Source organism: Chrysoperla carnea, chromosome 5 (genome assembly GCF_905475395.1).
Source record: "Chrysoperla carnea chromosome 5, inChrCarn1.1, whole genome shotgun sequence".
In the NCBI taxonomy this organism is placed as follows: Eukaryota; Metazoa; Arthropoda; class Insecta; order Neuroptera; family Chrysopidae; genus Chrysoperla; species Chrysoperla carnea.
In genome coordinates, this window is record NC_058341.1 from 19,132,113 (window position 1) to 19,159,570 (window position 27,458).

The 27,458-nt window shown below is 27.5% G+C and overlaps 1 protein-coding gene across 1 annotated transcript in view; it reads left to right on the forward strand.

Moving 5' to 3' along the window:
• The window catches only part of LOC123300469, a 54,879-nt gene that overhangs the window by 17,785 nt on the left and 9,636 nt on the right, over positions 1-27,458 (forward strand). Inside the window, exons 2-3 of the mRNA XM_044883046.1 lie at positions 13,243-13,792; positions 16,193-16,624. Coding sequence (XP_044738981.1) covers positions 13,655-13,792; positions 16,193-16,624 — 570 coding nt within the window. The 5' untranslated portion in view covers positions 13,243-13,654. The remainder of the gene's footprint in view (positions 1-13,242; positions 13,793-16,192; positions 16,625-27,458) is intronic.

Sequence of the window (27,458 nt, forward strand, 5' to 3'; positions counted from 1 at the left end):
AACTAAAGCTAGGGCCGCAAAGCAGGCTATTTTCTATGCTTGGTAAAAAAAATTATTAAAAAGCGATATAAAACTACCCTACCTTTGATCCTGTTATTTTGGGCCAGGTCTCCTCACTTTCCTAACGAGAAGTCAAACAATTCTATGTTGAAACAACAAGCCAATAACGGGAAGCTTTTATCTCTCTTTTTTCGGTATTTATTCGATTCTTTAGGACATCAGGGAAATTTTTGGGACCTAAATTGATTTATAAGAAACTTAAAATATGCAATTTGCATAAATAATATGCATTTTATAATTGCATTTTAAATTAACCGTAAATATACTAAATTCACAATTCGGTTAATAGTGATGAAAATGATTCCAAACTGATTATTCGGGAGTTTTTGAGGTCGCTGAACACGAATATCACGTCAGAATTGTTCTTCGAGTGACCTAGTGCACAGAGTAAACGGTATCCTCGTCGTGTCCTGGAGTTTTTGTCGTCTCCTGGAGTCTCCTTGTTATATAATCTCGAATATTGTGACAGAATTTATCTATGAGGTATCTGGTGCAAGGGTATTTCGGAACTACTAGGCAACTACTAGGTTAGACGCATATTATACAACAAAGACTTCAGGAACGCCTTTTGACATATCCATATGTAATCCTCGTATGTAATCTTTACGGACTGCGGTGCATCCGTGGTACATTTCCCACCCATCTGAGCATGTTCATTTCCTCCGTTCCTCCGTTTGATGCCCGTTATGAATCCAAAAACTTTCATATTAAAATGGGACACCTAGTATGTTTTACCAGTTACTGCGGTAGGTAATGCTCTCACATGTCCGAATCATATGTGCATTCATGTATTTTAATCATTAATCTTTCAATAATAATTGTAAATATTTCTTTATTTTCTATTCATAATGTATGATGAATTGATTGATTTTAAAACGTATTTTTCTAGAGTATAGAAAAAAGCACTGCAAGCTAATAATTAACAAAGTTATAATAAAATAAAATTCTAATGACGATTGTTAGTCCATGAGGAAACGATATTATGCTCTGCCTCTTATGTTTTCTACAAAAAACCAGCTTTTACCCGCGACTTCGATCGCGTTTTTATCCTTAAATAACTGGCATGGATCATTAAAAAAATAAATAAAATAATATAAAACAAGGTCAAGGAGACACAATTTACGGACATCTACTTCTTTTCAATGAATATTCATAGGGGGCATATGGAGCCAAAGCTTTTTGAAATGCTCACTTAAAATTGTCATATAGTAGGTGTTTCTGGTCGCTGAATACGAATCCTATGTCAGATTACACGAATTCCGACACGTATTCCAAAAATCGTGCCTTTTTGACGTGAAATTCCACTTCTGGCACCAAAACGGAAAACTAAGTATTTGTCGTCCAAACTGTTATCTTGGAGGTATTTTTGGTCGCTGATTACAAATCTGATGCCAGATTAACCGATTTTGTTACGTATTCTGAAAATCGTACCATGTTCCTTGAAATATGTTGGACATTCTTTGCAATATATTTCTGATTTTCTTGCTTGGCTTTATTTTTACTGACGAATGCAATTTTTTATGTTCTGGTTTTCTAATTCTTTTCTGATTTTACTGACTAGAAAGTACGTTTAGTATCATCTTGCATAGTCGACCCATGCTCAAGACAATAGTACGATTAGCTAATTCGTGCTGATGATGACTATAACATTTTAGTTGAAATACGTATTAATAATACAAAAAAAAATTGATTTAGCCAATGGGGAATTTGAAATTATATTTCTAATACTTATAGAGTTCTAATAAATAATCTTTGATAATTTTACATTCTACATCATTGAGTTTACTGTCGTGGCCTTTGTTATTAAAAATCTTTTGAAGGATATAATAATAGTTTGTTATTTATGAATTGAAATGCGCTCGGTCATCTCACGTGCTTGTGTTAAACACCTATGTAACTTGAACTAAAATTTTATAATTATTTTTTTTTTTTAAATATTAGAAATGATAATAAAAAATTTAATAGGTAATAATACACGTGTAAATAATTAACCAATTCATAAAAATTAAAAATCAATTCATAAAAAACACTGAAAACAGTGAAAACACTTTGTAGTATAACCCTGAATCATAAATATAACAGGAAAAAAATATTGTTTTTTAGATATAAGTGCGTTAAATTTTAAATTTTCTCTAGATTTTAGTAAAATATAAGTTTATAAAGAAAATTCTTAATAAGCAAGTGAAAACAAACAATTGACTGAATTAATTTTTGAAATATCCTGTATAGAAAGTGTTGAATGGCAGTGCTTGCATTATTTTTTCTAAATAAGAAGAGTTTAAAAAATTAACACAATTATTGGCAACTTTATTGGCAAAACGTTTGCTTTCGGACGAAATGTGACTTAAAAATATTTAATTATTGCATTTAATCGAAAGAAAATACGCTCATTTGTTTATCGATAATTCTAAGTCAAATTCATAGACACAGACGAATGTTCTCTATTGCCCTAGACAACTTTGGATACAGCATTTTCGTTCGATTAAATACAATGACATATTTAGTCGCATTTCCTTCGAAAGCTGACGATTTTCGAAAAAAAATGGTTTAGATGAAAAATTAGTTAGTTTTTTTATGAGGTTTATAATTATAATTTAAAGTGCTATCTCTTACCCATCCTGACCCATCCTATATAGCCTATAAAGAAATATATGTCATTGATGAATAGGTATAAAAATTTCAAAACAGTTACTCATACCTAGTCAAATCAATCACCGAACAACTATTCATTGTTCAAGCACTTTTAAAATTGTCATAATATTTACATACATACATGCATACATACATAAATACCATGCGATATCCGTGCTATGAAGCTGACACAGCTAACTAGTCGCAGAAACGAAGCAATGAAGTTCGAAAAATGTGAATGCTGGTTATTCGTGGTTTTTTGAGTTCGCTGAGCACGAATATTGTTACAGAATTAATATATCCCGTGTGCCAGATACCTTGTGCCCGATTCTGTCGCGATATCCGTGTTCAGCGAACCTAAAAACGCCTGAGTAACGAGTTTGGATCGATTATATAACGGATTTACCAAAAACTACGTGAGGTGACGACAATATCGTTTACCCTGGACATCAAATACCTCGCAGATCAATTCTGATGCGATATTCGTGTTCAACGACCTTAAAAACCCCCAAGTAACAAGTTGGAATCAATTTCATCACTATTAACCGAATTGTGAATTTAGTATATTTACGATTAATTTAAAATGCATATTATTTATGCAAATTGCATATTTTTAATTTCTTTTAAATCAATTTAATTCACAAAATTTCCTGACGTTACATCGAATCGAATGTTAAAAACCGCTTTCAAATCAGATTATGTTCAAATTTTTTGAACTTTGACCGTTTCTAGTGTTTCGTTTCGGTGACTAAACATATTTAATGAATGAATGCATGATGACTGACTATAACTCGGCTTATATAATGATTTCAATAAAATTTAATAATAAATATTTACGTTAAATTTCAAGTAAAAAAAATATTTAAAGTATGTTAAGAAATAAAATAAGTAATAATAACACTTTACTTAAAGTGTTTGTTTAACTTACTTACGAAGCTGATGTATTTATGATTAAAATTGATGGTAGGCATCAGAATTTTAGTGAATCGCATGTTTTCCTAGACAATAAATGTCTTATGGATATGATTACATGAAAAAGTATGCCGTGAATGAAAAAAAAAAATATTGTTGTTGATGGTAAAAATACTTTAGTATGGTGCCAACACTGTAGTACTTTTAGCTTTCAGTCTCTTAAGGTAGTACGATCGCTAAAGCAAGTTTAGACTTGTGGTTGAAATTATTTGTACCTACCTTATTTTCAACGTTGATAATGAATTTTGTTATAACTTCATGAATATAGACGAAAAATAAGATTAAATTTTTCGATATCGGTCTTGGTTTTCGAAAAATCGAAAGCTAAATAATTAAATAAAAATTTTAATTTTCGATATTTTGAAATTTACTCCAGATATCGAAAAACTTTATTCTTACTTTTCGTCTTATATTGACAAGCTATAGCGTAATTCAACAAAATTGAAAATATATCTTTTTAAATTTTTGTACTCAACCCCCCCCCCACCCCCTCAAATTTTCAGAATTGATTTAGACTTAGGCCAATTTCATATTTAAAAAAAAAAAAAACAAGCTTTGTATCCAAAATTGTCCTGGCGCTCATACATCCTTAAAAACAAAGAAATTGTAAAACTGAAAAATGACCTTAAACGGAAAAGAATGATAATTAAGATCTATTCAATTCGATACAGAATTTAGAAACGGGTTTAAACAATTTTAGGTCGAATTTCTCAAAAATCTGACATGATTTTTGAGTAATCGTAATTCAACATTCTAAAATCTTCCCAATCAAATTTTTATGCGAATAATTTTTTTATTCAAAGCAATATTATTTAGTCAAATAGTTATTTGTCTAAATTTAATTATGCTGACAATACAAGAAGTACCAATTGAGGTTTTATTATATAATACATTTATTAATAAAAAATGGTTTTGTTTTATAAAATTTGTTTCTAAGAGATTATACCCACTTTTTTTACACAATAAATGATTGTGTAATTATGTATTTAGTGTTATGTAAATTTATGAAATATACATTATTTAAATTATTTCTGTATGGAAAAAAACCAAATATAACCAAAATTTATTTAAACGAAACAAACAAACAAAAAAATACCGTATAAATTTAATTTTATGGTCTTATAGTAATTAACAACTTTAAACATATGTCAAGGAACACCAATTTTTTTAAATTTAGGTACTGTCTCACTTTCATATGCGAAAGTTTGATGTCCTTGGAGACTCTAAAAATTAGCAAGAAATCTATTTACGAAATTTACAAGTATGGCGAAATCCATAATTCGTTTCTTTTAATTTATGATATCAATTGCATAATAATTCATAGATAGATTGCTATGGTTCATCGACCTTAAAACTGGTACATTAATAAGTACCTAATACATGCAATAGGCTTGTTGACTAAATTTGTTGTTTTATCACTTCAGGTGAAGAATTCTCACTGCACGGGCAGAAAAGTGAAGTTTGTTTTTGAAAATCTTTAGAAGTACTCAAAATAAAACTTTATTTTGCTAAAAGGAGATAGGCAACAATCTTTGAATGCTTATAACTTCTTCGTTTTTTTAATCAATTTTAATTTCACTTTGAAATTTTGTCATGGTATCAAGTTTAGTTTTACATTTTTATGCGTAATATAGCAAATTCGACATATTATATTATTTTTGCTTTAATCGATAAACAGGAAATCGCTATATATCTTTGACAATTGTTCCAACTCGAAAATGGATAATTCGAATGGACAATTGTCCTAACTCGGCTGACTTTATGGGCTGAAATTGTTTATAAAAAGATAATATGTCAAAAATCAAATGTTATTAATTTCTTTAAACTGTATAATTTAGTTTTTTTAATCTAGTCGAAATAGTTCAATCAGGGTTTGTACGCGTCGGTCTAATCCGATTCTAGGTAATTTCTGAGAATCGTTCCTGAACAAATATAATACGACTATATAGCTAATAGATATTTATAAAAACTTAATGGTGATATTTTGCAAGTGTTTACAATGTCGTATAATTAATTTTACATTTATACCTATTTACTAAATCATAGGTCGTTTTATTTCCTCTTATTTTCTTTTATAATTAAATAATTTAATTATTTTGTATTTACATTGTACATAATCAATATGAATCTCTTATTCTAGACTCTGTACTAATAAAGAGTGTTCCAAGTTAACTTTTTTGAGAAGAAAGGGTACTGACAAAAGCTGAACGCACTACTATTAGACCGTAGGACACCACGATTTAAAAAAAAAATTATTAATATATATTAGAAATTTTGTGAGTGGCTTCCTTTTGACGAGCCTACCAAACTTCCGCTACGATTTTTTTTCGAAAAGGTTTTGTTTTCAAATGAGTGATCATCCTTTTCACGGACAGGCAAACAGACAAATATATATTAATTAGGAGATTTTTTTAGTACCAGTATCAAAATTTTGTATCCACCATTAATATTTTTTTGCGTTACAAACTTTAGACTTAATTTAATTACTGTACTTTAGGCCTCTATATCTCAAAGTGGCCGATATTGCACGTTAGTGGGTACTGGAGGCATAGAAGAGAGCGGTGGTATCTATTCGATTCCCCTCACCTTGAAGATGCTAGGATTTACCAAACAGTCAGAAACATAAAAAATATGAAGAGATCTCTAAAAGGATATCTACAAATTTAGATAATATGAAGTAAATAAAGAAGAGCGTTGCACATAAAATTGAGGCCAGAGCTAGTTTAGAGATTATTTTGAAGGCGAAGGAAAACGCTGCTCAAGAGAGTGGACCCATGGTAGTAATTTTTTGACTTCCACTGCAAATTTCACATAGAGAATATACCAAATAGATTAAACCAAGATATAAGTCATCAAAGATTTTTTTATATCTCTTTCTAGCAAAAAAGAATTTAGCATGGAGTAGTTATAATAGCATATAGCCAAAGTAGCCTCTGACGTATCACAGTATCTGTCTAACTAGTAGTTTAAAGTGCATATATTATCCGTATTTTATGTCCGATTTTAATTTTAATTTCACTTCTGGTAATCACTTTTACGGTTATTTCATATTTTATTCATAAATGCAAACTTGCATATTCTCTATTCCTAAATTGAGGAGTGATTCTGGAACAAAATATGAAAGGAGGGAAGGGTGTACAAAGGAATTATTCTCATAGTAAAACGTTATTCCAAATACGTTTGAGAACCTATGCTTTAGACTTATCTATCAGAAATAAGTAATCTATCAGAAGTAAGAATAAACATACCTACGTGATACATATGTAGGTATTATTTATTATATGGACTAAGTTATTAAATTTTCCATTTTCAATACTTAATATAAAAAAATCTACGTGCATTTTAAAACGTATACTTTATTATTTGCAATAAATTGATACTTTTTCATTTTTTCTATAACATTAAGGTGCTAAAATATTAGTTTTTCTATATATATTTTAAATTATATATATTTATATGAATTCATTAAAAAATTATTTAATAATTATTAGGTATAAGTAGGTATATATCTACAAAGTATTTTATATTTCTATGTAAATTCAATTAAAATAAATCGTTTCCTTAATCACTATATCTAATGTTCATTTTCATTTTTTTTTTATTATTATGCATTTGAGATTTAATAATTCGAAGAATTGTATTTTTATTCTGTGTAGTGTATTTTTTTTCATATTTATTTTTATGAATTTAATAATTTTGTGAATTGCAATGGAAATGTTATAACACAAAAAGGACATTTTAGGTGCACAAGCGAGGAGTAATGAAACCGAAAGTGATGAACTTTTCAAGTTATGGCAAAAAAAAAAAATTTTGTATTGACGAATTTTTGAAGGAATGAAGTTTTGAAAAAATTTCTTTAAATGTTCATCGATCCTTCCTAATAGATGTCAAAAATGGCCGTCTTTAAAATTAATGTTTATGTATGCATAAATGTATCTATACGTTTATGTGTCTCAATTTAAGTCCAAATTTCATAAAATTTTGTATCAAGATGGGTTTTGGTACTTAAAAGGTCAACTACGTTAAGGTAGTACTATCGATAATAGACTTTGCATTCAGAATTTAATGAAACTTGGCATAGTTGTCCATTATTATATCATAATTAACCAGTTAAATTTTTAGGGACCTTCAGAGAACTGAAAATCTGAACTTCCAGTTTTGTGAAATAAAATAAAATCTGTGATTTCCCATAAGGATCAATGTTAAAAATATCTTTAAAAAATCTTTTTTTCAGTTCTCTAAGGGCCCTTAAAAATTTAACTGGTTAATTATGATATAATAATGGACAACTATGCCAAGTTTCATTAAATTCTGAATGCAAAGTCTATTACCGATAGTACTACAAAGTAAAAAGTTTTGTATTTTTTTATCAGTGTTAAGCAAAAAAGTACTCTTTGATTTCTTCTCTATTCGCTTAGCTTTCAAAATAAAAATTCTTGAAAAATTAAAAATATTCGATTTTAAGAAAAAGGTTTTATTTTTTCAAGCTCTGAAAGAATTTGCTTAGCTAACGCAACTCTACGAATTTGTGTATATGTTACAGTAAAAGCTGATTCTCCAGTAACAGTTAACTCTTCCTAGGTCGATTGTTACTGGTCTTTTCAGTGAAAGTGAGTTAAAACCAAAAAGTCTTAAAATTTGATCAACGTTTACTAATCAGACTTAACTATTAAGGTTTTACTTTTACTAGCCAAGGTAAAGTAGTCGTCGAAAACAATTTATTCAAAAATTATTTCGCTTGGATGATTAAATGTAAATATTAATGTCAAATTTGATTTCTTGTTACCTAACTTTTCTGTTTTTCTATTTTCTGAATTTCATATACGCAATTAAAAGCTTAGAATATATAAAAAGTTATTTATTAATTTTATACCCTGTATTATGAAAAATATGTCGAGATATATTAATTTTAGTCCCAAGTTTGTAACGCTTAGAAGTATTGATGCTAAGAACAAAATTTTGGTATATGTAGTCATGAACTCACCTAATTAGTTGATTTCCGATTGTCTGCTTATGGATATCAAGCAGAAATTTTAATAGCCTGCTCAGGACGTAAATAATGAGTATCAATTCGTAAATGAGCATTGTAGGTAAATTGGATCTTCGAAGAATCCATCTTGTAAACCGTTAGAGAAATAATAAATGTTTAAATGTACTAAATGTTTCTTATAAAAAAAAATAAACAACTTTGGTTTGAAACATTTTTTTCTAAACATCACGTTTTTCCATGAAAGTAAAAATTAGGGCAAAACTTCAGTGTCCATTTTCTCCAAAGCTATAAAAGATAGAGAGATGAAAATTTGATGGTAGCTTCAGCTTGTGGTCTTTCGACGTAATTCTTATAAAAAAATAATGCAAGCACTAACATTCAACACTTTCTATACAGAGTATTTCAACAATTAACTCAGTAAATTGTTTAATTTCACTATTTTTTTAATTTAATTTTTTATTGAAATAAATTATTATATCATTTTATCATATTCATTAAAACCCACGTGAAGTTGTAATTGACATTTAATTAATTTATAAACAAAATGATTAATTACAATATTGTAATGATTAAATATTAATTAAAATCAGAATAATTCATTTATTTCATTCGTTCCGTTCAATTTTATTATGAGTGACATTTTAATTTTGATAAAAATACCCATAAATTTAAATAAATCCTTTAAAATATATAGGAATTTCAATAACGATCTGATTTTATTTTTGTTACTAAAATTTAGTTTACGCACACACACACACACACACAAAAACATTGATTTATTTAGATGTTATCCTTGTAAATAAAACTCAAATCCTTGTTATCTTTTAAGATGTCTTTAGATTTTGAATTGACCTTACAAATGTATAGATTTAGTAAGAAGATTTTATTTTATTTAGGGAAAAAAAATAACACCAAATCAAAAACAAAAATACATTAAAAATAATTATAATCATTAAAACTTGGTGTACAAAAGATATTAAATAAATAACAATCGTTTCGAGAAATTCACTCTATAGCATCGAACTTAAAAAGTAAAACAAGCTTTTGCACAAAAAATACTTCTTTCATGAAGAGATTATTGATTGTAAAAATAATTTTCCTTTTTTATTTTATTTCAAATGTTTTTGGTTTCTTTATTAAAGTGTTGCAATAATGGCATGCCAATTTCTTAAGATTTGTTTCCCAAAAAGGATCGTTTTACTGCTCTTGTAAGAATAGGTATGGAGAATGATTCCATTGCTTTTTTTACCAAACAGTTCACATAAAATATTAATTGCTCTTTTACATTGCATCAATGATCAGTATGAAAACAAAAATCACTGGTAAAATCATCTAAATCAACCCATTCAAGACCCACCACCACCACATGATGGGGTATCATTTTATCTATTGTAATTTTACACACAAAATAGGGATCATTTTAACAGATATAAAGGAGATCATTTTACCCGTAACGACATATTTGAATATCATCATAAATGCTGAGCTTAAAATTTATTATACCCATATAAAATGTATTATAATACTAATAAAAGTCAACAGAAGCCGAAATCATCACTCGAAATCGATGGTCGAATCTAATTTCAAACTAAGCTAAGTAAAATTCTATTTAAGAAGTGATTCATGCAGTAATCACTCAAAGATTGTTAAATACTTTAAGCTAAATTTATACGAAAATTAAAAATTTATCAAAAACTTCGAAAACGATCTACTGAAGCTCCTACTTTTTTTTCCTGAATAGACATTGACGAGGAACTTTTTAGTAAATATCCATAAATGATAATTTTTCAAATAATCCTCTGTAAAAGATATTTTTCCCTTGATCTACCTAACTCCTTTCCGAAGTCGGTTAAAAATATACCAATAAAAAATTTTCATTTAATATTTTTCTGTTTTAATTAAAAATAATTTACATAAATTTTGACTAATTTAAATACTTGTTTTGTGGTGTTTTATTTTTTTGTTTATTGATGTAACCGGAATCGTCGACCGATTTTTAACACTGATATGCGCACAGACAATACGTAGGTATTTAATGTATTTATATCCATTTAAAGTGACAAAAACATCATCGTCTCATCAAAAAATGATCGTAAAATCGTATTTTAATTTACTTCCTCCTACGATGACGTTGAAAAATAAAATAATATACATATTATTTAATTTAATTAAGGTCATGATTAAATAATAATCCAAGGGGAAATGAAGTGTGACGGTCAAAATTAAATAATGTCAGTTTTTATAAATTTTCAATTCAGAATTTTTTTACTTTTTTAACACGCTTTTATTACCTTCATACGTATGTTAGTATGTTAGAATGTTAGTATGTAATGGAAACTTAGAACATGGTTTTGACCATCTTCAAAACGCCGGATTAACTCGAAATTTGACATACTTATCAAGGATAGATGACAATTCAATAATTTAAAAAGTATATTTGATTATCCTGATCCGAAATTTCAGGATTAACGATTTTCATATCTGAATATATAAATATTTATTTGCGCTCCCACCATATTTATATTGCATTCTTGATAAATAAATAATAGTCTAAAAACTAAAAAACACAAAATAATTAGTAGTTTAAAAAAACTAAAAAACACGCTTTTGTAACTAGCTGTACTAAAAAGTAGAAAATAAATTCTTTAAATTCAAATAAATCATTTTATCGTAAAAAAAGCGTAGGGTGCTTTTTAAGATATTTTATAACCACTTTAATAAGATTACTTTTCCTACTTGACCAAGATATACTGGGTCAAGATCAAAAAGAAAGACCAAGGTATCTATGGTCTTGGTTTTGTTGTTGGTTTCGCTTATCACTAGTTTATTAGGCTCGGAGGGAAAGGGAATAAACAAATTTATCAATACATATGGTATAAAACAAAGTCGCTTAAATTCATCTGCCTATCAGTAATCCTTATGTATGCTTAGATCTTTAAAACTACCCAACGGATTTTAATGCTTTTTTCTCTAATAGATGGAGTGATTCAAAAGGATGATTTTTATGTATAATGCATGCCTGTTATAGTAGAGTAAGAAGTTGAAATAGGGGTTGAAATCAATGTGCTTCAAAAACTTAAATTTGTATATCGATTAAGCTCAAATATTGAAAAGGTATACAACCAGCTTCAAGGGTTGTTTTTATCTATTTTTTACCTTCGGTTGATGGGAAGGTGAAGCGAGAAAATGGAAATTAATAATCGAATATTTACAAACATACTCAAGTGGGGTATCAAATAAAAGAGCATGCCGTGTACATTACAAAACTGTAACCCCTACGCAAAGGGATATGAGAGAGGGGTCAAAGTAGAGATGTTGCGGGTAGTTCACAGATAATAAATTTATAAAGGTTTTTACGTTATCAAGATTCTACTGTATAATAATTTACATGGTAAAAATTATTAATTAATTCACTAACCAGACTTGTTATATTTACCTAAACGATTGTGCGTCATGATCGTCCAAAACTTTTTTTTAAAAAAAAACCATAGAATTTCTCATATTATCAAATCACTAATTTCCATTGTTGATTAGTTTAATCTAAAAATTCATTATTCTAAAGAATCAAGTTTATGTAAAAAAAAAAAACTACGTCATTTTATTTTACAACTAAGTATAACTATAAGGAATCCATTATAATAAAATAGAGCAGGCGCTGGATGGGGTTAAGTGTATAAAATATGAGAACCGCATTTTATCAATTGATTCTTGTTCAGAAAACCTTATAGATTAATATTCTGTATCTTGCCAGAAACCCTATTGGTCCAATTTTTACATACCCTCTCTCCCCTCCACAGAAACAGTTAAATGACATTTTTTGAACCAAGTAAAAGTTATTCTAGGCTCAATTTTCAATTCAATGAGATGTATAATTCCCAATATTAACAATGAGTAAAACAGAGATTCTAAGTGTTTCAGTCTTACACACTGTTATTAATAAGAATAGGGTATTCCACTATTTTTGAAAAAGTACTACAAAATGTTGATTTTGCTAATAAAAAGCCACCAAAAATTTATTTCGAAAAAATACACACGCTTTCTTGCCAAAAACTTAAATTAAATTTTAAACCTTTTTTAAACTGCCAAATACGTGGGCATCCAATTTGATGACGTAATATGGGTATCACTATACGAAATAACACAAATAAGTTTGACAGATATATTCATAGACATCTGATTATAATAAATATAAATACTTATTATCCATGTATACATTATACCCAGCTGTCATTATACACTGAACTAATTGATGGTCTATGACTCATACTGCTATGACATCACAGCAGGACTTACCCGCGTTTTAGGTCACGTGATATAAAATTTAAAAATTTTTAATTTTAATATTTTAAAAGAAAAATGTGCTTTTATGACTCAAAATCAGAATATTTAAGTATGTTTTTATAAATTTTAACTTTTTTCAAATTTCATGATTTATTTTTGACTAACGATAATACCCTATTAACAAAATGCGGTACTCATATTTTGCACACTCCAGCGCCCGCACTAAAATATGTTTGGGAAAACATTATATTTATTTTGTATATATTAATTACAGTTAATTTTTTTTTCTCTCTTATTATTTATTTCAGTTCTATTGAATATATTAACAACATTCATTTGTAAAAACAACACATTTGTCGGTGATCCACCGTACAATCAACACCGTTGCATAGCTGCAAACACCGTCTAATAATATACAGAACGGCGTGGCGAGTTCTTAGCCAATAAGTACTACTGCATGGTGGAACTAATCATATTTTTTACCTGGGCCCGCGATTCAACAAACTTCATTACATGTTGTTGGAGAAAGTTAAAACAATCAATCAGATCAGAGTCAAGTCAGTTTTATAGATTTGCTGAAAGTGAAATAATTTTTGTTTAGTGTTCTGGTTTTTTTATGTATATGTATCAGTGGAACAACAACAGTGACTTAGTGTGTGAAATAATATCTAAAAAAAAAAAATTATTTAAAAATAGTGAAGTGAAAGTATTATTGGGGCAATGATTCCAGAAATTGTGCCGAGTGCCGCCTCAACGGCAACACCAACATATAATCCACCCCCGCATTATACGGCGCATGTTCGTATATTGTGTGATACAAATTTGGATGATGAATCCCGTTTGCAACAATGTATTAAGGTTAGTCTTACGTTATTTTGTTTTTTTTGGAAGCGTGAGCCCTTAAGGATGTATGAGCATGGTAGTGGGGGCACAAATTTAAAAATAGATATTTCCAATTTTGATGATAAATTTATATTATTACTTGACGATATAAGACGAAAAGTAAGAATAAAATTTTCGATATCTGGCTTAATTTTCAAAATATTGAAAATTGAAAATTTTGTTTAACTATTTAGCTTTCGATATTTCGAAAACCAAGACACATATCGAAAAATTTTATTCTTATTTTTCGTCTACATTCATGATGTTATAACAAAATTCATCATCAAAGTTGAAAATAAGATAAAAATAATTTCAACCCTTAATCTACTCTGCTCTTACATCCCTTACATGGACGGTGACACTTAGTTTTTTTCTTTTCTAATTCATTGCTAATATGTTTACTTTCTATTAAAAAGTTTTTTTTTAATTTGTTTTCATTCATTCCAAATGAAAATTATCAAAAACTTCCAAAATATGTCGTTTTTTGAGATTCCTCCATAAGAGCCAATGTATTTTATATCGATTTTTAATGACTTTTTTCTTAAAAATTTGCACGGTTACCTAAGTTGAAATTTTAACCACATATTCTTTGAGTAAAAGACTACCTACAAACAAATTTTGAGCCTTTAAATCAAACATTGTTGTCATGCTCATACATCCTTAAATAAATGAAAAATTCAAATTACTTACCTTTCGGAAGAATATTTTAGGCTTCAACTGAAACCTTTAAATGTTGCGTTCATATAAATCCAATTTTCCGATTTTCATACTTATCAACGATTTTTTTTTCTGTCACGTATATGTTAAAAGTCATTGGCAGCAGTTTAAAGTATGTGAACCAGTAAATTTGTAAGTGCAAAAAATGTTTGAAAACCATATTCACTTGTGAAATAAGCCTTTTTTCCAAACCTATCGACATCCTATTCGATTTTGTAGAATTGGATTTGATAGAAGTAGTTTTCCTTGAAAGTAGACTTATTTAAAAGCAAAAATATTTGGTATAAATCTTTGAAAGTAGAATTATTTTGAAGTAAGTAAGTAATATTTACAATATACAAATACATACAAATGAAGTTAAATAAAATAAAAGTTTGTAAGACTATTTCCTAAATAACTGTTTGTATGTTTGTATTAATATGAAGGAACCATTGAATGATATAATTATATACCCATTTGAATTTAAGTTCCCACTAACCATGTAAATATGGTTGGACGGAATCTAACGGACTTATATATTTTATATATTTGATTGTTTTCGTTGATATGAAACAAAATCTATTTCTCAGACCTCGAGAATTTTAGCGAATGTCTAGACATTGATTTATGTAATAACTTAAAATTAGTACTAAAATTTTTATTGTTTAAAAAATATATATGCTTTATATAAAAATATTTAACAAATATTATTATTTATTACAATACAAATTATGACTTAATTGCTAATTTTGCTTATAATTTATAATAAATTTTAGTAGGAAAAAAAACTATTTTTTGAGGTGTGGATTAAAACAATAATTATGATAAATGAAACCATGAAATTTTTTGACAACTTTACCTTTAAGTTTAGAATTACAAAAATGTCAATTTTCGAATTTCAATATATCAATAAATTCAGATTATTATCGAAATTTACATAACTTCTTTTTTAAGAATTTTTACGATTATTTTATTCCAAGTAGTGACTTTCAGGAATAAAGATTTCCATATCTGAAAAATATCCATTTATATGCGCTCCCACCATATTTATACTGAATTTTTGATAAATAAATAATTGTCCAAAAAAATTTGTGTGTGTGTAGTCATGGTAGGGACAATAAAATCGATGCCAGTGCTTCCAGTGAAAAATTTTGGCGATAAAGGAGGCTGTTATGACTATTTTGCAATTCTTGTTAATGTTAATGTTATAGAAAATGTCAAATTAAAATTATTGAAAACCACTAATTAATTAAACTTAATGCATTAAAAATTGTGAAAATAAGAAATCAAATTGCACAAATATTAATTATCATAATTATTTATTTAAATTTGTAAGACAATAATATTAAATTTTCAATGTAAGCCATAAATGCAATCCATACAATTATATATGCATCCATACAATTCTATAATTAAAGTATCGTTACCATCGAAACGCCTCCAATAAAACACACGGTGGAATAAGTGAATTTCTTTAAATCTTTTGGCATCAATATTTCAAAAAATATTTGTATATTTAAAAAAATTTTACTCTTAACTTTCGTCTAATTTTCCCAAATTCTAACAGAATCCATCCTCAAATATTTCCATACTCTCAATTTTTTGGAACGTACTTAATAAACCATAAAGCCACAAAAATAAATAATAAAAAATTATTAAATTTATCTTTTTCTTTTGCAGATTTCTCAACCATTTATAGATTTAATCGTTGCATTTATTGCAATACCATTACTTGTAATGTTTGGTTTATTATTACAAGCAAGTTTACAAGATACAATTACAACCGCAACAACATCGATTACATCCGAAGTATTTGATACAGAAATTATTGATGAGAATAATAATAGTATTAATAAAAATATTAGTGATAATAATATATTAAGTGATGAAATCATAATTAGTGATCGTATTAGTACAAAAAATTTTGAACAATGGGATGAAAATTTACGTACGCGATGGACCCGCGTGGGATTGGGTATTGCAATGTTATCCGTATGTTTAATATTATTAGGGTATATATCACAAAGGTTGGGAATGTGTTTTTGGAAGAAACAACCAAGGATTATACATCGATATGAAGAACGGTATCCTGGTGATGATTCTGATAATGAGGTAGGTTTTATTTTTTATTTTTTTATTAATTTTAAAATGATTTTGATGATAGGGGATAACTCTGATGTCAAATTGGCCATATTAGCCATAAAAAAGTAAAACTTGTCTTGATATCAGGACAAAATTTGAAAGTGAAATTAAAATTGATTAAAAAAACGAAGAAGTTATAAGCAATCAAAGATTGCTTTCAAAAGTTGTCCATCTTCTTTTAGCAAAACAAAGTTTTATATGTAATCTCTATGGCAATATCCACATATGACGTCACTAGTGGATATCTTCCTCTTTGTTTAATTAGGAATTTTAAACGTTCATATCTTGCAAACTAGTAAAGATTTTTAAAAACCAAATTCGCTTTTCTATTCCTGAAAGGAGAACTCTTCATCTGAAGTGGTAAACAAAAAATTTTGTCCGATCCCCTATTGCAAAACAAAATTTTACCAGAATTTTAAACAGTTGTATGTCTGGGAAAAGTCACCAAATTTGAAACCACAATACCTGGTTTGAAAAATTCTTGTACTTTATAATTTTGGAGTAGGATAGTTGTACTTTATTATTTTGGAATGGATTACTCGAAAATTTATCACTCCTTGTCGCTTTGCACGGAGTATTGAAAGGGTGAGAAATTTTATCCCTAAATTTTATATAAAGTTTAGAAGCGTATCAAAATTTTAAAAACTATTTTACAACAAATTTGCTAAAACTAATCGAAAGCTTGTTTATTTTTCTTGAAAATGAGTATAAAAAAATTCCTGTAAAAGCTTTTAAAACCAAGATATTCGCTTTTCAAGGAAAAATTGACACTCACGGTTTTTTAAATACTGTATCTTTTGAAATATTCATCGCAATGAATTTTCATATCTTTTGAATTTAAAAATTATTTTTCAACAAATTTGTTAAGATTTCTTGGAAATTTGTTAATTTTTCTTGAAAATGAGCTATAAAAAGTTTCGGAACGAATTTTTTTTTACCAAAATATTCGCAGTTCAAACAAATTAACAGAAAATTAATTTAAAAGTTGATCTTGAAAATAAATATTGATTTTGTTTTGATTTCTATGAAATAATAAGTAATGTTAAAACCTTCCAAATTTTTTCAGAAGGTTAATAACTATTTTTTAATATGATTAATGGTATAAAAATTCACGTAGACACTTATGTTTACGTCAAATAACAAATTTAATTAACAGAAAGTTACCCAGGTACTTGTCATTTTTTTTCCAAAATTCATGATTAAATTATGAAAGGTATGACGCCACAAAAAAATTTTTGTACTGTACCATTCAAACAGCAAAAATTATTGGAAATAATTAAAATAAAATCTTGTATAATAAAAAGTTCCATTACTTATGTTTGAAGAAAAAAACTCTATGATATGTTTTTTTTTTACCTACATAAATTAAAAATACATTTTATTTACACACCTTCAAAGAGAATAGTGCAGGCGCTGTTTAGGTTTGAGTGTGAAAAATCACCGCATCCAAATTTTTCTTACATTTTGCTTTTCTTTTTACCCGACTGCGCGATGGAATGGTAATGTTGTTTAAAATAGTTATACCATAAGTATTTCTTAGCTGATTTTCATTTTAAAATCACTTTTCACCAGCTCCTTTACCCTTTTATTCCGTATTCTTAGAAGTACAAATTTTCGAATAGGATGAAGCTAGGAATGTAATATATGCGGCATATAATGAAAAAGTTCAGTAAATTATCAAGCAAAAAAACAAAACCTTTTTTTTTGCATTAACTTTGGAGTGCAATATCTTGAAATTTGCTTAATTTTGACAAAACCCCGAGCAGAAACTTTTGTCTTTAGTAACTGTAAATGCTGTAGCACTACCCTATCAAATGGTTGGGATAAACCCACTAATAACCAATCCGAAATATAAACTTTCTTATATAACGATGACTCCTCTAAAAAACTGCTACAGTGTGTTGCATTTAAGATGAAGACACCCCCATATTTTCGTTATTTATATAGATACTACAAATTGACAAATAGGGTCGATTCTTAATAATTTTCCTGTGATGTGACTAGATCCTGGAGATGACTAGAGATATCTCTATTGTTTAGAATATTTTTTTATAACCATAAACCAGTTTTCATGACAAAATTCGCTTAATTTCGACATCTCTGACGCTAGGAAAAATATTGAGAATCGGCCCTATTTACCAAGTCGAGTTTAAAGTTCTGATTTCGATTAAGTATTTTAAAAAATGTGACTTATCACTGTGTAAAATTTAAAAACGATTTTCCTATAAATATCGAAAATATGAGGATGTCTTCATCTTAAATGCGACACACTGTATGAAAAATTGTGATTCGCTAACTTTACATACTCAAATCCAGCCGGCGTCTGAACTAAAATGAGTCATTTTTCCAGTATACATATATATTTACTATTACTAATTTTATTGTTAGTAGTTATTTTTTTTCAGTCCTTTGACGTCAAGATCGTGACCATAAGATTTTATTAACGTATTTTAATGTAGATTGGAAAAAGTTGGGAATTTTTGTTCATAATTTTTCTGTGCACGTTTACTAAAAATTATTCCATTATTGTTTAACGATTGATTTATTGATTGGGTATTCAGGGCCAATACCGCATTTACCATTTAGACAGCCTAGGGGTCTCCACCAAAAAAAGACTGACAAGAATTTAAAAGATACAATTCCATAACGTTGAAATCTTTATTAAGGTGTTTCGGTACCGTGTTACCAAAAAAACTGAAATTTTATGTGTCAATTAATGAGTATTTAATACGCCTTCTATATAAATTTCAAATCGATTCGCTGTATGGTTTACGATAAATTAATTATAGCCCTTTTTACATGGGGCTATATGAAGAAGTCGTAATAAATGTTGGTTTTTTAGTAAATAAGTGCTTTTAAAAATGTTTTACCATTTACATAAAAAAACTTTTATCAAAATTTCTCAAGTTTGAACCTTTAAAATACCAAAATTAAGAACTATGCACAAAAATGAAAAACCTTTTTTGGTAACTTTGATAGTTAATTTCTCCTAAACCGTAGAATCGATATAAATTTTTCACAAAGGACTCGAACCCAGACTTCTTAGATTCATGTCAAGTGCCCTACTAATCCACTTATTATTATTATTATTTGTTTATCCACTTATTTATTATTATTGTTTTTGTTTACTTTTAATCATGCATACGATATTTATTTACATCATGGTCTCTCGATTATAATTGATGTTTTTTAATATGATACATACAGGCGTAAACTAAATATTGACAAATATCTTGTCTAGTAATCTTAATGAAAGAGAATTGAAAAAATGATTAATTGATAAATAAAGTTTCAAATTTTTTGATCACTTTCATTTTTTTGAAAAATACCTTAATATTATAATAGCTCATATATTCTCCGAATAAACATTAAAATGGTTGTCCTCGATTTCTTCGCCGAATATTTACAGATTCTTTATAAAATTAACACAGTAGTTAATTTTATTGAATGACCACAGTCAATCTTTGTTTGATAGGTCAGTAGTTGTTTATTATTAGATTACGTCAAGAAATATATTAATAAAATGTACCTAATGCTAATCAATCTTATCCAAAAACCAGCTAAATATATAGTTAATTATAAATTCAAAACAAGTTTTTTAAATAACTAAACCAGTTATGATGCACACATTATATTCACACAATGGCCATATACTTAATTAGTTTAGTATTCACGTGTTTGTATTAATTTTTAAATAAATATTATTTTTAATAATAATTTAAACATATCTAGACAAAATTCAAATAATATTTCTAATCTGTACAATGTATTTACAATTTAATGCTTATCAAATATTTCGCAAGTGATGAAACATTATGGAAATTCTGGTATGGTCGATCATACTTTTGAGACTTAAAGTACTATCGAGACGAGAACCAGTTTAGTCAAATCAGCAATCATTTTTGAATTGTGGTTTGCCTAGTGGTGGCAATTTCAGACTTAGGGTTGAAATTATTTGTACCTTATTTTCAACTTTGGTGATGAATTTTGTTATAACTTCATGAATTTAGACGAAAAATACGAATCAAATTTTTCGATATCTGCCTTGGTTTTCGAAAGAACGAAGCTAAATAATTAAACAAAATTTTCAATTTTCGATATTTTGAAAATTACTCCAGATATCGAAAAATTTTATTCTTACTTTTCATCTTATATTGTCAAGTTACAACATAATTTCACCATCAAAATTGAAAAAATTCATTTATCCAAAATTGACCTGGCGCTCGTACGTCCTTTATTATGATACCATTCATAAATACGTTATTTTTGTTTTGGGAAATTTATCAATAGTGAGGCTATCGCGGAAAAACTCTACAATCCCATAATAATGATATTATAAAATAGACAAAAAGCAAATATACAGACAAAACTGGATAAGCGAGGGTTCAAGGGAGCACAATCTCATTCTTGCTTATAGAGGTTTCTCACTAACCCGAGTTTCTCGCTAATGCAGGTACATGGTTAGCGTTTCTCTCTTATAGAGGTACACAGCAATAAAAAGTCACAGCAAGTACAAATGTAGTAAATATGTCTCCTAAATAATATAAATAAATAAAGCTCGACTGTCGCTTATAGAGGTATAGATAAGTAGCAGTCTCACTTACGGAGGTCCATGAGGGAAAAACAACTCTCTCTCTTACAGAGGTTTCTGTTTCTCGCCAATAGAGGTTTTGGGAGCTTAAAATGACGGGTCCTGGATATTACTCTCACTTATAGAGTTTTCTCACTTATTCACTTCTCACTTACCCAGGTTTGACTGTAATAATTATCTAACCATAGATCCAATCTCATAATATCTGATCATTTCATTTTTCTATTTTCAATGCCGATCACTGTATAAAACTGCATTCTTTAAAAAAAAATTATTTCCAGTATAAATTTTATTCAATTTTTTTTTCTTTGACATATTAAAATCAATATATTTTTTGTGTGTTTATTCTCATTATTTAATATAATAGATATTGCAAAAATACCAGGGGCCATTGACCAATAGAAATTTCAATGAAACGAAACCTTGAAATTTTAATTAAATATATATATTGTTTAACTATTATTATTATTTTAATCAAAAAAACATTTTTACCTACTCAAGTAATATGTACACACACTTTTCTAATTACATAAAAATTTATATTATGTAAAAATTATCACTTAAAAATAAAAAAAATAATAAAACATAAAAAAAATTCATTTAATTTAGGATAGAATTTTTTTTTTTAATTAAATATTTATTTTAGTTATTTTTAATTTAAATTATTTAATTTTTTTATTAATTACTGATTTTAATAAATTACAAAACATTGGGAACGAAATCATATTTAATATTTACGAAAGTTTTATATATTCTAGTAAAAATTTTCTTCTGGTTACAAAATCTTAAAAACAGTCAATCAATTCGTTGTGTGCGTAGTCATGGTAGGGACAATAAAATCGATGCCAGTGCTTCCAGTGAAAAATTTTGGCGATAATGGAGGCTGTTATGACTAGTTTGCAATTCTTTACATGTTAATGTTATAGAAAATGTCAAATTAAAATTATTGAAAAACACAAATTAATTAAACTTAATGCATTAAAAATTGTGAAAATAAGAAATCAAATTGTACAAATATTATTTTTCAAATGTAAATTATTATAATTATTTATTTAAATTTGTGAGACAATAATATTAAATTTTCAATGTAAGTCATAATTACAATCCTTACTTCAAGATCATTATTTCTACATTTCATCGAATTGAACTTATTATATTGATTAGACTTATAATGCCTCTATGCAACTTTGAGAGTTCCAGTAATTGATTTTTTAAGTGTTTTCAGTATACTGCAAGATGCAAATATGATCATAATAAAATATTCAATTATAATAAAAATAGTAATGATTTAATGTGTTTACGACGATGGATTTGTTGAAAAGCTAAATAATTTGTTTGACAAACAAACAGAATAATGACTAAACAATAATTATATCCGCCTTAGCATATTAGGTAACTGATTAATGTGTTGAAAAGTGTGAAGTTCAAATACTTTTAATTAATTTATTAATCAATTAATTATTTAATTAATAATATTTGTGTATTTCCATTAAAAAAAATATATGATTATTTTGCAAATTTACAACTATCCATCTCACAAGGTAATATAACTTTACTAACAAAGGACACTAACGTTTATTTACTTAAAATTAAGGATGTTGTCTTTCTATGGGCATTGTGCCAGAAAATTCTAAAATTTTTTTATACCTCTTATAATACAATTACTATAAAATTTGAAGTCGGTTTATCGTCTCTAACTCGAGATAAATTTGATTAAAGTTTGGATAATTAACATGGAGAGCATGAGATCCGTTTAACAAAACTTTAATTCTAGAAAAAAACTAACCTTCGGATTACAATACACAATGTGTAATGTGATAAAGTAATCAACACTATCTAACATGGTATTTCAACAATTATCTCAGTCTATTGTTTGTTTTCACTTACTTTATGTTTATTTTTTTAGGTCTACTTTTTCCTAAATCCTGATTATGTACAGATTGCTAGCGATTTTCAAAATTTCGAAGACAATTATCGTTTAGCATTTTCATAAATATTAATAGTAATATCACTTGTCGTTTAAACTCGAAATGATATTTATGCCTATAACATAAAAATTCATTTACTTACAATAAACATAATTGGTAAAAGAAATACAATATTTTAAAAGCTTTGTAATTGCAAAAATGAATTACATAATTATTATTTTTATATTAATATTTATTACACAATAATTATTATACCTCATAGCAAAGAAATAAAATAAAAATTTTTTCTTTTTTAAAATAGTAAATTGTACAAAGTAATTATTTCTTCTTTCATCTAATTAAACAATAAACTAATTATATTATAAAATTATTTAAGTATTTATCTATTATTTTTTATTGGAGATCAATTAGATGCGTAATTATTAAATTATTGTTTATGAGATATCAATAATGTATAGTAAAAAATTCTTTAAAGTAACAGCTTTTTAGTCATATTTTCCCCAAAAGTATAGACGTATGTACTGTATCGAAAGCCAACGAAGAGAGGTGAAGATTTGTTATAAATTCGTTTCATGATCTTAGAACACATTTATGAGGTTTCGAAGATGTTTGATATTCGGTACATAAGGTTTTTAAACAGACAGGTCCATGAATAAAGGCTGGAACTGACTTAGAGGAGGCTTTTCTCAAAAGTCTTCAAATTTCTGGACATATTTTTTTGAAAAATGGCTAAGAAGAACACTCTCAACTAAATTACCTACAAAAAAAAATTCAAAATCGGATCATCCGTTTTGGAGATACGATGCCACAAACGTATTGATAAACCCTGATTTTATGTCGGGGGTTTCTTAAATTTTTTTTTTATATTATTAATTAATAAACATAACACATCACTTATTTGATAATAAAACTAATACAATAAATATTATTGAACAAAAAAAAATATTTCGTATGTCTTGCGTTGAAGGACTTTTAATAAATTAATAATTCTCAAACATATTTATTATTTTTTAATTTCCAGTCACACGATAGCGTGGAAAGGTAATTTTTTAAACTAAACTATTCGGTTTACAAAAAAAATATTGCGAACAAAAAACGTTATGAATTAGAGATAGGTTTTTATTTTGTCTAAATAAGATGTGTGCCTTTGAAATTAATATTTTTCTCTTGAAGCATTATCCTCGATTAAACTTATTTTTCGAGTTTCACGCATATGCCAAGTTAAAAAAGCACCATGTATCTAACAAAAATTGCATTTATTTGAATTCTCACCTTATCTATTCCGAAATATGAGTCAGTCAATTTTCTTGGATTTGTGTTTCATGTCTATAAGAATAGATATATTTTTTGTCAGTTCTTAATACGTTCAGGTCAATCAGACACGCAGATATGAATGAAAAATTTCCATCTTGACGCTAGCGTTTGGGGGGTTAAAGTGCTCTTTGTTATTATGTTAGGAAAAAAAAACATGTCGGTATGTTTTTAATCGTTTTATTATGATAGATATCTCACTCTGTGTTATTATAAGTAAAAATACAATGTATTATGTATTGATTTGCTTAATGAATACTAATTAAGAAAAAAAAATTATGTAATTAAATTGTAATATTTATATATGGTGGTCTGTCACAAAGTACAAAGGATGAAAGCAATGAAAAAATAATTCAACAATTTTAATAGATTTAATCGCAACTAAGTGAAGCCAAAACTTTGTACCTATATAATTTAAAAAATAACGGAAATTTATTAGTCCGTCCCATGCAATCAAAAAAATTTGCTACAGTGGTTTTCTTTCTGCCATATGTCAAACCGATGTAAGAGAAGAAAGCGAACAATATTACTCAAGTAATGCAGTGAATCTATATTAAGGCAGTGAATAAGTCGAAAAAAAATGTCGACAGTTTTGGGGAATAGCACCGATTATTATGATAATTTTTTAACGTATTTATAGGACTTCAAGGAACTTTAAGTCACTTAACCTAGTCAGAGAGTGGCATAGGGCCCAAGACGGGGATATATGTAGCCCAAAATTTTTTGTTGTTGAAATTCTTATTTTGACTTAAAATTGTCATCTATTAAGTATTTTTGATTGTTGAAAACGAATCTGATGTTATATTACATGAATTCTATCACGTATTCCGAAAATCGTACCATTATTATTGACCGAAAAATCCACTTTTTATCACAAAAAACGACACACTAAGTATTTATCTTCCAAACTGTGCTCTAGAGGGTATTTTTGGTCTCTGATGACTTATCTGATGTCAGATAACCCGGATTCTGTCATGTCTTCCGAAAATCCTACTAATTTTGATCAAAAACTTCACAAACAATAATTTTTTAACACAAATAAAGATTAAATATCGACGTTGGAAATACCAAATTTTTCATTTAAACAGTTTTATCAAGGTATTAGTAGTTTCTGGATACTATCTTCAGAAAAAAAAATTTTATTTTTAGTTACTGTTACCCCCTATCGGTGTAGTTTCCTAACTTTTCCATGCATCCCGGATTATTAAGTGATTTTTTCTGCCAGTGTAAAAATATTATTTTCCAAGATCGAAATTATACAAAATTGACATTTGCAGAAATTTGAAACACAGCGTTTTTGATTTACGGAATTTTAAAAAACAGAAGTATTTCTAAAAGTTTTAACTCTCTAATGAAAGCTCATATATTTTTAGCCTCCTTTGAACAATAAAATAGGATACCTTGACGGAGAGTCTTGACCCGTGATTTGTTAAGAGAGGTTTTATTCATTTTCGGAGCACTAAATATACTCATACACATTTGTGATGAGGTCAATTTATTTGCTGAAAATAGTCATAAATTATCAATACTTCACAGTAGGTGTATAGGTACATTACAAGGTGACTTGTTGGTACAACAATAGAAGCTATATAAGCTAAGCTATAAACAACTAAGCTGTAAATATATTTTGTCTGTGTGTGTTAATTACATGTGAATATTACTAATTAGCTAGAATTAGGTATATTATTATTATTACAACAAATATTTATTTAGTACGATCATGTTTTGATGCCATGTTTTTTTTTTTGTTTTGAATTCTAATTAATATTATTACTGTTTGTATTCCATTTAGAATAGCAATAAAAAAAAATACATTTCTTAAGAATGTAAATCTTGTGCATTATGATGTTATCTGTTTATGGTAGGTCGAATAAATTTAAATGCAATTTATATTGACAATAGAAATTTAAAAAGATCTAGGATGCATTTTAAGTTAACCAAGATGAGCCGAAGAAAACAAAGAGTTTCTTCATGAAAGTTCTATGGAAATGTCATACCAATGTCTTTTAAGGATGTATGAGCATGGTAGTGGGGGCACAAATTTAAAAATAGATATTTTCAATTTTGATGATAAATTTTTATTATTACTTGACGATATAAGACGAAAAGTAAGAATAAAATTTTTCGATATCTGGCTTAATTTTCAAAATATCGAAAATTGAAAATTTTGCTTAATTATTTAGCTTTCGATATTTCGAAAACCAAGACACATATCGAAAAATTTTATTCTTATTTTTCGTCTACATTCATGAAGTTATAACAAAATTCATCATCAAAGTTGAAAATAAGATAAAAATAATTTCAACCCTTAATCTACCCTGTTCTTACATCCCCTATATGGACGGTGACACTTAGTTTTTTTCTTTTCTAATTCATTGCTAATATGTTTACTTTCTATTAAAAAGTTTTTTTTTTTAAATTTGTTTGTATTCATTCCAAATGAAAATTATCAAAAACTTCCAAAATATGTCGTTTTTTGAGATTCTTCCATAAGAGCCAATGTATTTTATATCGATTTTTAATGACTTTTTTCTTAAAAATTTGCATGGATACCTAAGCTGAAATTTTAACCACATATTCTTTGAATAAAAGACTACCTACAAACAAATTTTGAGCCTTTAAATCAAACATTGATGTCAGGCTCATACATCCTTAAATGCAATTTTTATTGACAATAGAAATTTAGAAAGATCTAGGATGTATTTTAATTTATACTTGGAAACTTGGTACATAAGTTTTCTTTTTTTACTATCAAGTGGAATAAGTTAATCCAAGATTAGCCGAAGAAAACAATGAGTTTCTTCATGAAAGTTCTATGGAAATTTCATACCAATGTCTTTTAAACAATTTTTAGAAAAATAACTGTACAACCACGAAAATTCTTAGAATTTTGAGTGGGTTGCGAATCCACAATTATGCATTTCGGGTAAAATTGAACAAAGACCATAAGAACCAGAGAGAGTCAGTAAAAAAA